The 14,946-nt window shown below is 41.6% G+C and overlaps 1 protein-coding gene across 2 annotated transcripts in view; it reads right to left on the bottom strand.

The window, feature by feature from the left end:
* fndc3ba (fibronectin type III domain containing 3Ba) overlaps nt 1–14,946 on the bottom strand; it is an 87,632-nt gene that overhangs the window by 39,222 nt on the left and 33,464 nt on the right. For both annotated transcript variants that reach the window (XM_004540166.5, XM_076877678.1), the window contains exons 4-7: nt 4,241–4,317; nt 1,882–2,113; nt 1,550–1,709; nt 761–891 (exon numbers count right to left, since the gene is read on the bottom strand). In XM_004540166.5, the coding sequence (XP_004540223.1) occupies nt 761–891; nt 1,550–1,709; nt 1,882–2,113; nt 4,241–4,317 (600 nt within the window). The remainder of the gene's footprint in view (nt 1–760; nt 892–1,549; nt 1,710–1,881; nt 2,114–4,240; nt 4,318–14,946) is intronic.

The following is a 14,946-nucleotide window of genomic DNA, read 5'->3' as shown; positions in this document are numbered from 1 at the left end:
TCTCTCTCACCCCTCTCTCAACCATCCCCCCCACGGCTAAGCCTTCACCAACAAGGCCGGTATTGTAGCAAGGGTAAAATGATAGTGCTCAGGGACAGATTCAGCTATGTGCTTACCCAGACAACCCTTACCCCCTTTCTCCACCTCCCTGCCCACACCCCCCTATCCCTTCAACTCAGTGAGGCTGCATTCATCCATTCATTTCTTTCTGTGTGACAAAAAAAGGACAGTGATAGAAAGAGAGGAGCAAAGGTTGTTTTATTTGATTTAATTGAATGCAGAGGGGCACTGAGGTTAAAGAGGACAAAGTAAGTCACACAGAGCAAGACAGAAATGTCACAGAGAACACAAATTATTCACATATAAAAGATGATCTTGTTGCATGGTGACATGTCTATTATTTGGAAAATAAAGAGACTGTAGTGACATTTTCTGTTGAGCAGATATTTAAACTTTAAAACGCTCACATTGAGACTGTCTCCTTTCTTTTGATTTGGTGTCTCGGATCTTGCGATAAGCGGATACACTGAAATATGATATTTTGATTTAACTCTTTTATACTTGTCTGTATGTCTGTGATGCAGGTTTGTGTCAGGACTCATTCATGTCAACATCCGTGTTTAATGTTACTTATTGAGTGTCATTTTTTTTCTATTTGAAACTATTTGAACTATATCGACGTATACATTTAAGACAGAAAAATATTCATTGACAGTGGGTACTAGTCTCTCTCATGCCCTTGTGTTTGTGCAAGTCCTACCTTGTGTGTGTGTGTCTGGTTCACTGTTTCGCGGACTGCTGCGGAGCCGTCTCTCTGGCTTCTTCCCTCCTGGACTGCCAACTCCACCACCAGACCCCGCTGACCCGAGCGTTGGGCCGTGTGATTTGTTGCTGCATCCCGAAGAAAATCACAACAGAATTCATTGTATTTACATAAAAGACATAAAACAAGAAGTATATAAATCATACACCCTTTGCTCAGTTGCAACCAAAAGCTGCAGTGACCAAATGAGCTGTTCACCTTTCTCTTCAATAAAAATACTAACTAAATAAGGTGTGGAAAATAGATCAAAAGAAAGAAAAAAATTCCTAGCAAAAGATTCCTTCACATGAGCTGTTTTCACACATGGGCAAAATCGACAGAACAACATTTAGCAAGGTTGTGTTTGTGTTTATGGATTGGGTGTACTTTTTGCAGCTGAGGTTAACACATGATGCCTATGTAATCCCTGTGAATGCTTCAAATAACTGTGTGCTCTAACTTTGTGTTAGGAAAGGTGTGGGTAGAGTTCACTTATTTGGACATTTGCAGCTGCAGCATGTAATTACTAGCACTCAGGCATACATGTGAAAACAGGTCCATTCTTATTCCAAATGAACAGCTAATACATTAAAATTTTACACAGCTTAGTTAACTGATTTTTATATTACCTCCATATAATGACATAAAAAATGAAATGAATATATAAATCATCAACATCGTGCCTTCAGAAGTCTAACCATTAATGAGTTGGCTAATCTTAAAGTGCATCTCATAAATGATGATCACCTGTATCCATTGTGTGCTGGCCCAAAGCTGCCCTTATAGGGAGTAGAGGGAGGAGAATTGACTCGATTCTGTCTCGGTTCCTTTAACTTTTTAGGTTGTGGCTTACTGTATGTATCCTCCCTCCCTATGAAGTTTGACATCCCATAAACTGGGATGATTTCTGCAAGGAAGAAGAGCATAGAAAATATTTCATGTTAAATTTCGTACCGTGCAGGTTGTGTGACGCATATTCGTAACTGAATTTTAACTCAATGTCAAAATCTGATTTGGTTTTGTTTTTTTGCTTTCTTTTTTGTTTTTGCAGATGGCCTGTGTTCAGTCAGCACGAGTACCTGGATCGCCGTACATGGGGGGAAGGTGGTGTTGGTAGTACTGATGGGGAGGCAGCTCCCCAGGGCTGACGGGAGGATAGAAAGAGTGAGAGTTGGGGATGAAGTGAGGGTGAGGCAGGTATGGCGGCAGGTGATGTGTGGGGGAGAGAGCTGGAGAGTAGGAGGGAGGGTAGCACTCCGGAGACTGGGGGGTCACAACCACTCGGCGGACCCCTGTGGTATCTTCCAGCACCTGTGGGAGAGAGGAGAAAAGCTAAGTATGGGTTCACAGAACATGAAAATAACATTTTTAAAAAGCCTAAAAGACTAAGAAATGTGCATCTGTGCGCCTGAATTTTAGTACCTACAAATCACGCAAGACTTGAAAAGTGCACACTGCCTTTGACTGCTTTATATACTGTTGAGTAAAGGTTCCTCAGATAGTGCTGGCTTTAATTTAAGTCAAGTGATTCAGAGAACTGAGTGAATTGCCCATCATGCCAAGAGTACTTCACTGCCCATTATTTTACAAGAGCAGGTGCTCTGTCTGTTAAATGGTGGATATTTAATAAAAGAATTAACTGCATGATTTATCTGACAGCTGAGCGTGTACCAACAGGATGTGCGGTCCCTTAAAGCAATGAAAAACAAATGTGTCCTTAGATGGCCTGCACATTTTTCTGGCAACAAGCTTCAGAGAACTGCCTGAAATTAGCATAGATCCCATACTTGTATTCATTTTCACTCGGACACAGATACAGACACACACATTCCAACTATTCAGATACTTTCACAGGCCTGCATTCCGAGAAGAGCGCAAACACACACTCCCTGCAGAGAGGGGGAAGTCATCTGCTGGTGCCTAACAACAACAACACCGCACACTGTCTCTCACACACACACATACACTAAATAACACCACCGTGAAATCCCCACACAAACTGAGAAGCAACAGACACCACACAAAGAAAGATGGTGGGGAATGAAAGAGGGTCAGGAGGGGAGGAAGAGAGTTACAAAACTAATCTGATGTGAGAAAAACCTTGAGAGGGAGCAAATAGATGCAGAGGAGGAGGCCCGCTCTCTGCCCTTTCATCCCCTCTGCTGCACATGAAAAAACGATGTGTTTACAGAAAAACAAGGGCAAAGTCTCTGCAGGAGTATGTGCAGACCAGGCCTACAAGCGCACACATTTATTGGCAAGGACACGCACATTCCAAATATGAAGCACCCACAAACACACATGGCATCACATTGCAGGCATTAGTGAAAACTCCCAGAGGACACACATACACATGAGCACTTTAGACACATAAGACACAACTACTTCAACACACTACTGTCCACCACAGCAGTGCTCTTTCTCCTTTCACCCCTTCGTGCAACCCTAATCCCCCCCTTCCAAAAAAAATTTTGCCCAATGAATGCCTGTCTCCCGTATCATGCTTGTTTATCTAACAGTGACAGTGTTTCCCGCTCAGGCTTGGCTCAGTCCCCACTCACACACACACAAACACACACCCACGGTGAGCCAATGACCCGACCTCCGTTGGGTAAGAGCACAATCTCGCCAACAGACAAACCACAGGATTTTTTTGAAATCTTGTGAGGATAGTTTATTGACTTCTTTTTCTCATTGTCCTGGTGTTGTTATCTAATAGAGAAAGCGCATACACATTTCCTGTAGAGGACTCAAATATTAATTGAACCTAATACTCCAAATTCTTGGTGCTCTGTTGGGTCAAGAAGACCAGCGTGGTTGCTTCTCTATGACAGACAGAATAAGTGACTTTTGTGGGAGTCAAGCACAGGCTAAAAAAAAAAAAACCTATCATCTGCATCCTTTAATAATGACTACTAGACCCACATCTGATAGCTGTTCAATAAAACATTATACAAGTACAAATTGCTTAGTCTATCAACCAGCCAGTGCATAGAAATATGCTATGCTGCTATATTCTCCAGTTTTGGACACTAACGCAACTACTTTTTACTGTTAACACATGAGTTTGATTTATGGATTTATTTCCATTTACAGCATCATAACAATTTTCCAGTGACAAGAACCAACATGCTGAAACAGTCTTCAGACAGACTAATTGAGTGAACTGAAAAAATAAATGAACACTGGGTAAATTTACCTTGAAATATATTAAATTAAGAAATATCTGCATTTTTATTACTTAAAAGAAGCCTCTTTTTGGTGGAGAAATGAGAAGCACTAGCTAATTTAGTGTAGTCGTGCATGCACAAATCTCCCCCTGAGTCCATTTTTTTTTTTCTTTACTCAAACGCTCCCACACAACCCAAACACGATAAACATAAAAAATAAGTCAAAGAGTATTAAACTGAGGAAAAATACACACAAAAATAAACTAACCTGTGAGATGTAGCCTGGGGGGACGTGGATGGGAGGGATCGACCCATTTGGGGACATCATGGGAACCTCAGCAGGACCTGTGAGGAAGGAGAAGAATTATTTACTCAACCAGGCAACTAATGCTTAGATAAATTCTCATTTACATTCATCAGTTGGCAGTTCACATGCGGGGACATAAAGTAGACAGATACGCTGAAGGTTGGGCTGTGTTATTTTATATAGTTACTTAGTCCCACAGTATGAAGATACTAGGAAATAAAGGTAATTAACCACTTAAAAATAAGAGTCTCTTCCCTTCAAATCTGCTTGTATAATCTCAAACAGCTCACACATAAATATAAGCAAGCCTTTTCGTTGTTACTGGCTATTCAGCAGTACTATTATGATAATTATAGGTATAAAAAATAAGGGTACATGGCTGCTTACTGAGAAATGAGGTTTCTACACTGAAGGAGAAGTATGCGAATCTAAATAGAATTAGCAGACTGAAAATGATGTTGACTTTTCCACTGTCTAAATACCCCCCTCCAAAAAAAATCTCCCGTCTCCCTCTTCCTCTGTCTTTCTGTGATGGAGGTCTGCGCCTGTTAAAGTCATTGGGACCCCGTCGGGACAGCTGGAAGCAGACCTAGCCTCAGAATAAATCACACTGCACAGAGGCCTTCACTACCTCCAAGCACACATGCTACTATGAAGACACATTAACATTTTTTTCCCAAGTTGACAACACTTACATACTTGTTGACTATTCTAAAATCTAGTCTCCGTTAAAGGGCTATTTTTCATCTTTTCAGCTGCTTTACCCTCTAACTCCATACTTCACAGACTGTTTTCAGGGATTTCTCCTCTTTCCCCAGCTTCTGTTATTACTCACATCCTTTCTTCCCTCCAATATTACTCATCTGATCCTTGCCTTCCTTACTAAGTTTATCCTTTCCATACTTCATCAATGATCTTTATCATCTTTACTCCGTCCTTCACATCAGCCCTCCATTACTCACCCACTTTACTGACCTCTCATCAGCCAAGCAAACAGGTAACAGTACAGTAAACACACACCCACCTACACACAGAAAAACAACCTGAGCAAAGTCTGCAATGTGGATTAATGTGTATGTGTGTCTGTTTGTGTGTGCGGTGAGTAGGTCACAGGTATGAAGAGACAGGCCTCTTTCAGTCTAGTCTGCTCCCCTACCATGGAGACTAGAACTGCATATGAAAGTCTCCATTGAATAGAAGGTCATAGCATGGGGAAACACACACAGAGCTGCTCTACACCTCTTTCCACCACTGCTCATAGCACACTTTCCCCTCTTACTCACACACTGCCCCAATCACACACACACACACACACTATCTCAGGCATCGTCACTCAGACACGCACACACACTTGGCAAACAGACGTGTGTTTGGACAGTCTCTGCTGCCTCTGTGCTCTTCACTCAGCAAACAGCAACATTCTTCCAGTCACACACACACTGAACATTCCCATCCCTGGCCCCCAGGACTGGACCCAACAAGCCTAACTACCTCCCAAACCATTGCCAAAATACAAGACACTCTTTGTCCTGCTATTCAACACACACACACACACACACACACACACACACACACACAGAGCTGTCAAGTCATACAATATTAGACTGACTTTCATTCACAAAAGCCCGAGATAATCACACGTTTGTATGTGTCCATCAAAAAGCTTTCAATCGTGTTTGTTTGTGCGCAAATGTACAAATAAGTCACTGTGGTCCTTGATTCACACTGTGGTAACGTCACTCTCTGGTCTCACCCCCAGCTCTACCCTTTAAGCACCACGAATAGAGTCACAACTTCCTCTACCTAATCCTACTGGAATCCTAGACAACACAGCTAACCAACCCCGCTCCCCTTTGCTTTTCCGCTTCTCATCTTCCATCTGTTGCTTCTTCCGCCTCTGAGTTAAAAAGAGGTCAGGGCAGAGATGAGATATCAAGTCATATCCTAGATAGCATGCATATGACTCTGCCTGCACCACAGCAAGGAATCAGCACGTGTAATGAACCACAACAAGAGACAATCAGAGCTGCAAAGACTAGTTTAATTCCTCTGAGGAAATATTGCTCTGTTGGGCAAAGCTTAACATTTTTGATGTATACAAGGCAATCAGGAATGTGATATGTAACATTTCTGGCTCATTGACATAAATGTTACTATGCCCAACCTAGTCAGACTGCAGTTGCCACTTTGTGACAATGGTCGTCATTCTGACATGAAGCCAACAAGTTCAGAAGCCATCACATAATGGAAAGCAGTGTCTGAGGGTAGGTTTATATCTTACTTATGTTTGCTGATAAAGAACACTGCACACAAGTTGCTTCCACAGCAGGAACTAAGCAGTCCTGACTGGAAGGGTTAATGAAATAAATCTGAGGTCTGTGGTCTAATGTGGGGGTTCATCTGGTGGTCAATGACATATTCTAGTTTGACAGACTCTGCTTCAAGAAATCAAAGAGGACCACAGGAATTAATACAAAGTATGTTTTGTATTGCACAGAACAGAGATAGAAATAGCACAACCATGACACACTCGGGGCAATACAGAGGAATGGTTAGAAAAAAAAACCAAAACACAATGTCATCATGAGCAACAAGTGTAGTGAAGTGAAACACAAAATAATTACATTTAATGACACAGAAAAAAGCAATGAAAATAAAAAATTCATAGCGAAAAAAACTCAAGCTTACTGAAAAAGCAGAACATATTCAGATCACTAAATTAATTCTGTCTAAAACACATTTAGAGACTTTATTTTTAAAGTGCCACCTTCAAAAGTCTAGTATTTGTCACTGAAGAATTACACATGAAAATATATACACATGCCCATAATAAGCATCCTGTCTCATCCACACACACACAACAAACAGTCTCATTCACAAAGACACATGTAGACAAACAAACACACACACACACACACACACACACACACACACTTGTGTTTTTGTGCAGCTCCTCATACATACATTCATATACATACACAGACTGAGGCTACGTCCACACGTACCCGGGTATTTTTGAAAACGCAGATTTTTCTATGCACCTTTCGTCCACACGTAAACGGCGTTTTTGGTCACTGAAAACGGAGATTTTTAAAAACTCCGGCCAGGGTGGATATTTTCTAAAACTCCGTTTTTGCATTTATGTGTGGACAAGAAAAACGGAGAAAACGCAGCTACAAAGATGTGCGCATTTTTTGACGTCACAGTGTGCGCCACGTTATTGTTTCGGTGAAATGAATTTCTACAATACTGTTACTGTTAATTGTACTCTCTGCAGTGTTTAAATGCTTACATATACACACACAGTTACTGTCCCTCCACACAGACGACTTGGTTCTGCTTCTATGCCCCAGCTTTGTTTACTTTTTCCCACCGAGGCTTCTAGACTTCTGATTGGCCAACATTTCTACACGGTTAGGAATATCCGGTTGTTCAGTGATGACGCGACGAATCCTACTTCCGGGTCTAAAGTAGTCTGCGTTTAATATGGCTTTTGTGTTGTTAACATGTTTAATGTTGTGTATTTTCTTCTATTTGATCTCAAAAAGCTCCTATAACAGCCAGTGATCACTGTTAAATTCCGTTTTCATGGATGCCTGGATGTTAAACTCAATTGTTACACCTGGTAGAGCAGAACGCTGATCATTTTATTAAAGATGAAAGACTTTAGACAGTTTTTCAACTCTCAGTAATGCCATAGTGATCGTTTGATATATGGACCTGCAGCGGAGTTTAGACCCACACACGGCTAGTGACGTCAGACTGAACAACCGGATAGCGCCACCTGTTGCTTTGGCATGTTCATAGCAGCGTTTTCCTTCATTTTTGCCTTTACGTGTGGACGGGATTATTTTTTAAAACGAAAACGGAAAATCTCCATTTTCAAAAATACCCGTGTACGTGTGGACGTAGCCACAGACTAAGAAGATGATGCAACACTTCAGATGTTTACCATGTTACAGCTGTCTTTAACAGCTGTGGCAGGGCCCCCTAAACACAACAAAAATGCTGCAAGACAAAAATGTGGCCTGACACACGATCAATTACTTATCTCTGTAGTAACGAAATAACTTATACACACTGAATAAACACACATTTGTTGATGGGCCAACACTGCTGACAGTTAGTGTAACCCAACAGTGTGTATTAGCATCTTGCTTATTCCAGCAGAATGAAGCAATAATCAGCTTCTAGAAATAAGCGAACCACTTTCTCTCTTTCCCTTCATCACTAAACATGTGGTTACCACATTGGAAGGAAACACAGACCCTCATGGGAAAGCATATGTGCACGAGTGTGTGTGTCTGTGATACTGGTATTAAACCGATGGAGCTTGTTTGCAACATGACCTACATAGAGAACAACTAGCCACAAATGGATTTCCCGATAACAGAGACACACACACACACACACACACACACACACACACACACACACACACACACACACACACACACACACACACTCACAAATCATTTCTAGAAAGATTTCTAGAATGCTTTTCCTTTATCTTAAAAGTACATCACAGTCACAGACACACAACCTTTGTATCACAATCAGAGCCTCATGGAGGCAGCTGTTTTATCTACATGGGTACAAATGTACCAGTTTGTGTGTATGTTTATGTGGGAGCAACTGTGTATGTGTGTCTGGGTCACTTGTGACGTGGCATTGCCTGGAAGTTATGTAAGCATCAGCGGGGTAATGTTATCTGTCCTAGGAGCTGCAAAAGACACTCCCACGACAGCTTCCTCTACTGCCTGGCCAATCCATGCGCACACAAAATACACACATGCATGAACACTAAAGAGCCAATTGTCATGTCAACGCTGAATGCTAATTTATGCATTAAAAAGAAAAAACACACAAAAGCAAGCAGCAGCTGCCCAAAGATGTTTTGTAGTCAGCTGATATGGGTACTAGAAGCTTCCACAGTGGAAAGGACTCTGAGAAAGATGGATCGAAACCTGGACCGTGATGGGAAGTGTAATAAAAAATATAAGACAATAAGAAGAGTAAGAGAGAGATTGCTTAAGGTGGAAACATGGGAGAAAGATTCAGAACTACACAGTGTACTACATATACACTGTGTACAAAGATACACACTAATACACAAGTTACAGCCCTAAAATAAATCTCCGGTGAGTCAACTCCACCGGACATCTTTGCCATGGGGAGGGTTTCTCAGTGATGGAGGAGGAAGTCAGAACTTCCTGTGCTGCTCTGCCCCAAGTCCTCTGCCCTCATGACACTTACACACTACAGTGTGACAGAAAAACTAGCTTAGCTTGTCAAACCCCTCCCCAAAAAGTCCTCTACAAACGAGTATAAAGAAGCACATATTCACACTTCTGATCCTGAGCCCATGTTCTGTGTTTGCAGCACAGACTGTAATTTAAGCAAGCTGCTGATTTGCTGTGGAATGTAAATCAAAAGTTGGGCAGTTTCTACATTTGAACACTGGGTCATATCTTAAGTACATACTGTAGTGTGTATGCAGGTATGTGTAAGCACATTCCTTATTATGACTGAGCTTCTTTGAACTTCTAAACTCAAAGTTGCATAATGGCATCATAAGAAAACAAGCAGAAAGTATTATCGCTTATGCCAGCTGATGAATATCAGTGCCATGATGACTTCATTAGGATCTGACATCAGCACATTATGAGCTAAAGTAGAAGCAATAAGGCTTGTAAAACCAGCACTATATTTTATTAGTCCATTGGCTCAAGCTCATGTTTCTCCTGTCCGTACATAGGAAAAATAAAATAATAAACCAATAAGTTTCCACCCCACACACACAAAAAAAAAAAAATCCTATCAAAGCTTTCATTTAAATGGTTTTGGAATCTGATGGCTTGAACATTTCCTGCGAAACAAAAGAGCCAGACTTGTGCACTGAGCTCTTCAGCTCCACCTGTGGTTGCCTGCCCATAGGCACTAGCTGAGGTTGTCATCCTTGTCTCTATTTGTGATAATATTGAAGTCCAAGTATAACCTTCTGCTTTTTCAGTTTTGTCTCTCCAGTTAACCCTATGGCTGTGCTCATATCCAGCTTCAATTCTTTGATTTTTTTAAGATTAATGCTGCATCCGACTCAATAGATAAACGCTAATCTGACAGTAATAAGAATAACATACATGTCAAAAATATATTCACATATATCCACAGCTATATCTAAATAGTAATCTATGTATAATTTGTAAAAAAAACATATATATATATATCATGTAGGGGTGCAACGATATTTGTATCATTATTGAACCGTTCGATACAGTGCTTTCGGTTCGGTACGCATCGAACAATACAAAATTTGTAATTTATTTTATCAACTTTCCTTCTGACGATGCTGTCTGTGTTGAGCGCTCAGTGAATCTGTGTTCGACTACTCCGCCTAGGCTGCACTGTCGAGCGCAGATCCACTGAGCTTCAACACAGACAGCATCGTCAGAAGGAAGAGCGCAGGGCAAGCTAGCGAGACAGAAGTTAAGCTCTCCTTGCAACATGGCAAATTGAACCTCTCCCACCCTCATTCAGATCTGGCGTTTGGAATTATTTTGGTTTTCATGTGACGTATGACCCTGAAGGTAAGCGCGTCATGGACTAAAGTAAAACAGTATGTTGGATGTGCCACGCAATGCTCAATTACATGGGTGGGAGCTAGTGTATTAGCGCAGTTAGCTCGTTAACGTGTTGGCCGTCTAGCCCCATGCACGGGGCGATCAGGGGTAGCTCGTAGAGCTGGGCGATATATCGAGTTTTTTAAAAATATCGATATATTTTCATACGAGATATAAGATGTGACAATATCGTTTATATCGATATAGTCTATGTTACGTTATAATTATACTTGTGGAGCCGCAGGTTTGCCTCTCTTTCGTCCACTTTTGTCTCTACGCAACGTTACTCGGCCTCGCCTCTCCTTCACTGAACACAACTCCGCCTCCCCCATAGCTTCACCTGCAGGCAATGACAAGATGAAAGCGGAAAATCTCCGTTAGCGAGTTACCGTGCGTGGGGCTGGACGGCGTCAACGTGTTAGCGAGCTAACCGCGCTAACGAGCTAACTGCGCTAACGACATGCAGCCCGGAGGAGCTGCACGGCCTAAAATCCTTTCATTTTCTCAAAACTCGACAGTGCGCCTTATGTATGAATTCTGGTTGTGCTTACTGACCGCAAACCGATTTTATGTGGTACACAGAGCTCGGCAATCTGTCAAAAAATGTTTTAATATGACTTTGCTAAGCTACGGAGCTGCACCGCTTGATGGATTGTCGGAGGATTACGGCTACCGAGGAGGAGCCTCGCGGAGTGATACGTACTGTGTGTGTATAAGGACCACAAATGGCACCTGCTCAGAGACGTGGTGCAGCTGTGAAATCTGTCTCTTTGTTATTATGCTCAGCGTCTATTAGTTTACATTTTGACTGCACAATTGTGAGCTTTTTGTTATGCACAAAAACAACATTGTTTTCTTTTATTTATGGACCATGATTATTTAATAAATGCTGATAATTTATTTTTGAGTAATTTCTTCATGTACATCTACGCTGTATGTAAAGAAAATGCCCGTGTGACATCTGGGACACAGTGTGACTAAGAACTCTCTTTTTGTTCTTAACTTATGGCTTTAAAAAAAAAAAAAATCGAGATATATATCTTATATCGCCATCCAGCTAAAAAATATCGAGATATGAATTTTGGGTCATATCGCCCAGCCCTAGTAGCTCGTTAACGGAGATTTCCCGTGTTGTGGCGTTAAGGTCATTTCAACGAGATTAACCTGAAAGCACTAGTGGGAACACAACGAATATGACTGCACATTTACATCATCCTAGTGCAAAGACAAGTGGAAGCAGACAAAAGCGACAAGCATGCATGCTACAAACTTTACCCGAGTCATTTAGACAGCCGTTGGCACATGATTCTCCTTATGGGGACCTGATATGTTTAATATGCTGCTGAGAATATAGCCCAGAAGAAGCGTATAGTATAGCTTTTATTTTGGAAAGAGACATTTCTCTGTAATAAACTCTCTTTTCCAAAGATGAGTGATTCCTCAATCAGATACAGGGCTCGCAATATCGCTAGCCCGACGTCCCGGGGCTAGCGATTTTTCCAGTCGGGCTACCAAAATCTATCTCTGCCCTGCCGGTCGGGGTATTGTAGGAAGGAAAAATATATGTCAATGCTTTTGCATTCTTTCGGAAATGTAGCTGGGTAATTATGTCATTGGCATCGGTGAGCCACTGTCAATATGTGACATATTGAAATCGCGTTTGAATTTGCGCTTGTTTTTTTGCTTTCACTTTGCAATCGCGCGAACTGTGTATAGAGAGCGACAGCACTGATCTGTGAGTGATGATAATTTGTGCACCAATTCCTCTGACATCGTCTTATTAATCGTTAACTTACTGCGCAAACATGACAAGTGAAATCTCCCGCAGCAAGCTTAAACATGTAAGAGGTTGATCGCGCAGAGAATCGCTGAGCGTTATGTGAGTGCGTGTGTAAAAGCAGCAGGATATATATTTTAGTTCTGCTGAGCCAAATAAGAGAGGTCAGGGTGAAGAAGTGACAGCCAAAGAAAAGCTTACCACAAAACGGAAAAGTTATGACAAATCAGACTATAAGGCAAAAAGAAAGTGCAGCTTTATGGTTTCATGGACAAAATAATTTCTGTGGCTGCACCCCTAATATCATGCATGTATTTAAAATATTCCATAGTGGTACTTTGCGACTGAAACTATTCTACGTTTTCCTAAGACTTTTGAGAAACTTTGGCTTTTTTTTTCCTTTTCTTTTTTTTAGTTATGTAGCTTTTACTTATGCAGATTAGTTTCAATGAGCTCAAGTGTCGGTGAGTACCTGCCAAGACAGCAGCAGCAATTTAAGTGTTTAACACCCAAGAGCCCCAAAGCAATAGAAAACATATGTGCGTTATTATAAATCAAATAGTCCTTTTTTTTATTATTCCAACTTTCCAAATTTTCAGCTTTGTTATCAAATCTTATATACTGCTCCTTTGACAAAAAAATATATTTTTTAACGTGAACAATAGCTCTGGGACAATTTTAACTTTTAAAGACCAAATCTTCTTGAGTGTGATAACATGTTGGGGGGGGGGGGGGGAATGGCCCCCAATTTATCCCAAGGGTTACATTTTTCAAAATAATGTTAACATCTACGTCTTATCCTGTCCTGATAACTGTGTAAACAGCCTCTAAGCATACAAGCCTAAATCTGTGTAGTGTTGAGTATGTAGCCTGTGTGCCAGCCCATACCTCCACCCAACCCAGATCTCTTGCCAGTTCTCCCCCACCTAGAGGAGGAGCGCCGTCGGCCGACCTACTTCTGCTGCTGGGTCTGCTCCAAAGGAGAGCAACGTAATGTCTGGAGGGACACTGAGCCCAGCCACGCTTTGTTCTCAAGATCTTAACATGTGCAAACACACACCCTTGCAGCTGTGCACACACTCACAGTCACCCAAATGTGCACAAACACGCAAAAGCCCTCATAAACTATGGCAAACACATCTTAACAACAGCACGCAAGTGGCCAGATACCCACCTGGGCACTGCGCATAAAGACATGATTGCTCATACGCAACTAATTTGTAGAACACACTGACATTTGGATAGTGCACACTGACAAAACCACGGTCACCTTGGCACACGCAACAAACAACAAAATAAGACATACATGCATTAATTCAAAGCCAGACATAATAACAAACAAACACGCACACCAATCTTGCTTTTTCCAGTTTTATCACGAGACTATTCGCATGCCTTTAGATACAATTGTTTTGGGACTGGTAACCATGCAACACACATACACTGCATGGGTCCAGCATACTTCACTTATCACTTGTCCGGTCGTGCACGGAAGTATACATGCTTGTAGACACGCACAAACACTTCTGATGTGCATAAGCAATAATACATGTGCACACACAAATATACACAATCCAGACACTGATGACTCATTATATCCATTCTCTAATCAACTCTACATGTCTGCTCTCTCTAAGGAGAGAGCGAGTGAGAGAGAGAAAAGAGAAATGCAACAGCTGCTTGTGTGTAAACAGCGTCAAATAATCATTTCCTGCTCTGGTTCCCTGCTTCTTTCTTATTCTCACTCACTTGAATACTCATGATGCATCAAAGCCTTAAACCTTGACCCACTAAGAGTCATATTTTTTTCCATTTTTTCTCCTGCTGTACACAACCTGCTACGTTTGTACCCGGCTGTACTCCTCTCCCATCCTCCCCTCACTTTCCTCCTCCTATCTCTCCACATGTTAATGTCGGGCATTCCTACTGTATGAGTCACAGTCTGAACAGCACCAAGTTTGTGTCCACCACAGAGAGCAGAGAAAGTGTGGAAGAGAAGAGAAGAGAAGAGAAGAGAAGAGAAGAGAAGAGAAGAGAAGAGAAGAGAAGAGAAGAGAAGAGAAGAGAAGAGAAGTTGTGTGAATGTCAATGGAAAGAAAGAAGCCGAGACTGGAAGGCCTAGATTAGCAGGGACTTTCCCCTGCTCTCCATCGCTGAATTCCACTGTTTCTGTGTTTGTGGTGCAAGGGTGGGTATGTCCCCTGGCTGTTAGTTGATCAAACAACCAAAGAGGTGAAGATATGGTTGGTACTTTGTTTATAACCTGTACA

This window comes from Maylandia zebra, linkage group LG19 (genome assembly GCF_041146795.1).
Source record: "Maylandia zebra isolate NMK-2024a linkage group LG19, Mzebra_GT3a, whole genome shotgun sequence".
In the NCBI taxonomy this organism is placed as follows: Eukaryota; Metazoa; Chordata; class Actinopteri; order Cichliformes; family Cichlidae; genus Maylandia; species Maylandia zebra.
Note: the sequence above shows the minus strand (reverse complement) of the source record. Positions and strands in the feature narration are given on the sequence as shown.